The sequence below is a fragment of the Trichoderma evansii genome (assembly GCF_050947405.1).
Source record: "Trichoderma evansii strain SZMC 28006 chromosome Unknown GGI43scaffold_66, whole genome shotgun sequence".
Classification (NCBI taxonomy): Eukaryota; Fungi; Ascomycota; class Sordariomycetes; order Hypocreales; family Hypocreaceae; genus Trichoderma; species Trichoderma evansii.
This window is the reverse complement of record NW_028145140.1, coordinates 5,682-8,400: the sequence shown is the minus strand read 5'-3', so window position 1 is coordinate 8,400 and position 2,719 is coordinate 5,682. Positions and strand designations below refer to the sequence as shown.

At 41.6% G+C, this 2,719-nt stretch overlaps 1 protein-coding gene across 1 annotated transcript; it reads left to right on the top strand.

Moving 5' to 3' along the window:
* Window positions 1-522: 522 nt before the first annotated feature.
* Window positions 523-2,283, top strand: GGI43DRAFT_433391 (uncharacterized protein; the record flags this gene model as incomplete). The annotated part of the gene is made up of 3 exons (XM_083209743.1): window positions 523-1,190; window positions 1,262-1,951; window positions 2,263-2,283. The coding sequence occupies exons 1-3, from the start codon at window positions 651-653 to the stop codon at window positions 2,281-2,283; spliced, it is 1,251 nt and encodes a 416-aa protein (XP_083054929.1). The 5' UTR covers window positions 523-650.
* Window positions 2,284-2,719: the final 436 nt, after the last annotated feature.

Sequence of the window (2,719 nt, the reverse complement as noted above, 5' to 3'; positions counted from 1 at the left end):
AAATTAGATATTACAAGCTTACAGCTTAAAATCTATGTCATACTCTGTCATCTTTAGATTTTTACACAGCACAGTCAAGTGCTTATATGTCCGCGGAGTAAGCAGAGTTAATAGACATCGAATCCAAAGCTAGTGTGATAATAACATAACTTAGTAGTTTCCTAAGCGCTTTTATAGATCTTGGATCTTATTAATAACTATGGAATATTGGTAATAATAGATATTGGTAGCTTTAAATTATGCGAACGCGCCACGTGGTTTGCATAATGCTTGGTGTGATCGAGCATAGTTAGGCAGTCCTTATAGGGACAGCAAAGCGGAAAACACTTGATTTGAAGATGTGTGAGTGAAGATGTCTCGCTTAGTTACTGATACACCATGACTTTTGCCACTACTCTGTCCTAGCATGCATCGGTCGGAAGGATTCATATCCTTACTAGCGCACTAAACACAGCCTCACTGGGCTCAGCTGAGATTCTCAGCTTCACAAACTGGGTGAAGTTGGAGCAAAAGCTGTAGCTACGCTATACTTATATAAAGAGTATGGTAAAAGCTCTGGCTAATGACTCTCTTAAATAGTAGAATACTAGTAAAAGCTGTTTCCTTATCAACTCATTTTGATATTACGCCAAACTGGTGTTGTTTTCAATATGGGAGTTGACGTCGCAAGCTTTAAGGGAGTGCCAGATTTTAAGATTCCACATTACTTCTTTACTGCCCCCGACGCCTCTACTCATATATTCGACTTTTTATCATCTCCAGCAATACAAGGCCAATTCCATGGATCGATATACTCAACACCAGGAGGCGATGTATCCAACTGGACCGAGGCCTGCCAATGGCAGGGTAATCCGTTCGTAGGTTATGGCTATTTTCTTGGCTGCCTACTTTACAATAACGTCACTCGCGGCGTTGAAGAAAAAACTCTGCCGGCCAACTTAACAGATATTGGCTTCTCAGCGTCGAAAGAATACAAAAATTATTTGTCAAAAAAGCTCTTATCGGACTATTCAACCTGCTTGGTTACATATTGCACCTCTCAATCCGACTGCGCTGGAAGTGATGTTTGCGATGTCGGCAACTTGCTGACTGACAATTACCAATTATCAGCCCAAGGCGTTGCTGATTGCTATCAGCTGTTATGTTCGATAGACGTTCAAGGCGTCAATGCTGATATTGCAGGAATTGGGGTACGTAACACAAAATATCTATTACCGTATATGAGGCCTTATTAGCTAATATAGGATGTGTACGTGCCTAGGTTCTCCTTTCATATCTTATTCAGAGCATCATCGCCCTTGCTGGTGCCTGTGCCCTGGCTATCCTTGGTATCGTCATTCATTGGCATAGCTACAAGGGAGCGTCTTTGAAGATTGGAGGATCACAGAATGAGAAACTCAAGTGTGAACACCATGCAACCATAGTAGATCGAGCTAAAAAGCATGCGGCGATCATCAATTCGACTCTTGCTGAATTCCATAAGGCTCAATGTTACTTTGCCATTGCTCTGCAGATTGCGTCTCTTGTCTTAATCGTGTCCGATTTTGCCTCAACGACAGTTATTGATCAAAACTTTCTCTTCCTCGTCTGCTTGGATGGCCTTATTCCCGTTGTTTTGACGCTCTACACGTTGATGATGTTTGGCAAAAGATCGTGGTACATAATTACCATTTCACTTATTAGCGTTGTTTTATCTTCTGCGACGGGAGGTTATCTGATCCAGAACGTATTTCCCTCGGAAAAAGGAGCTGCACAGGGAGGTGCTTGGCCAACAGCATGTGGATATATAGGTCCCATGTTAATATGTTCGGACATTGGACCCAATAATGCAGGAAGCGACTTCAACAGCGATGGGACATTTATTCTCGCAATCGTTATTATTCTGGATATACTTGTTGTATCCCTAGTTCTGTGGAAAGTTTTGACTGATCAAACTTCTACATGGACTATGGTGAATAAATGGCTTGCAAGGTATCTCATAGGCCGCGAACAGCACATGGATCTCATCCAACGCCTTACCAAAATTTTCTGTCATTCCTTAGCCACTTCGATTATTATTACCTGTCTTATCATTGAATTCTACTTCTTTTCGGCAATACTTTACCATTCTCCATATGTCGACTTCAAGTCGTGGGGATTTGGGCAGGTAGTAGGACTTACCACTTGGTTTGGCACCTTAATTGAGGTTGTTTACTTAGAGTACCGTCAGTTACATTGACATGCAGAAGTTCCATGACATTTAGAAAACTAACATTCTCTTAGACGGCTTGGCCGATGGATTAGAGTGGCGTTGGCCAAAATGGTTGCATACATTTGAAATTGGGAAAAGGGCGCCAGAGTCGTCAGACAAATCATCTGACCCAGCAGTGCCACTGCCCAGGATAATGGATGATAATACCAGAGAGCCGGGTCCTAGCTTGTCTACTAAAGATACTCTATTACTTATGCCGACAGGGACACCGGTTGATCAAGAGCAAGGGAATGTAATTAATCACCTAACACAAAACCAACACTCGAATACGCTATAAGTTGACTCACTTACTGATGAATTACAAGAAGCGTAAAATAAAACTTATTTAAATAACTCGACTTTATATTTTATATAACAGTTACTTTGTTGATAAGTCAGGAACACACCTCTGACTGGCTCATACTCATACTAACACATCCATGAAAACCCAGCTCGTCATACCGCTATTAAGATCACAGAACGAGAACA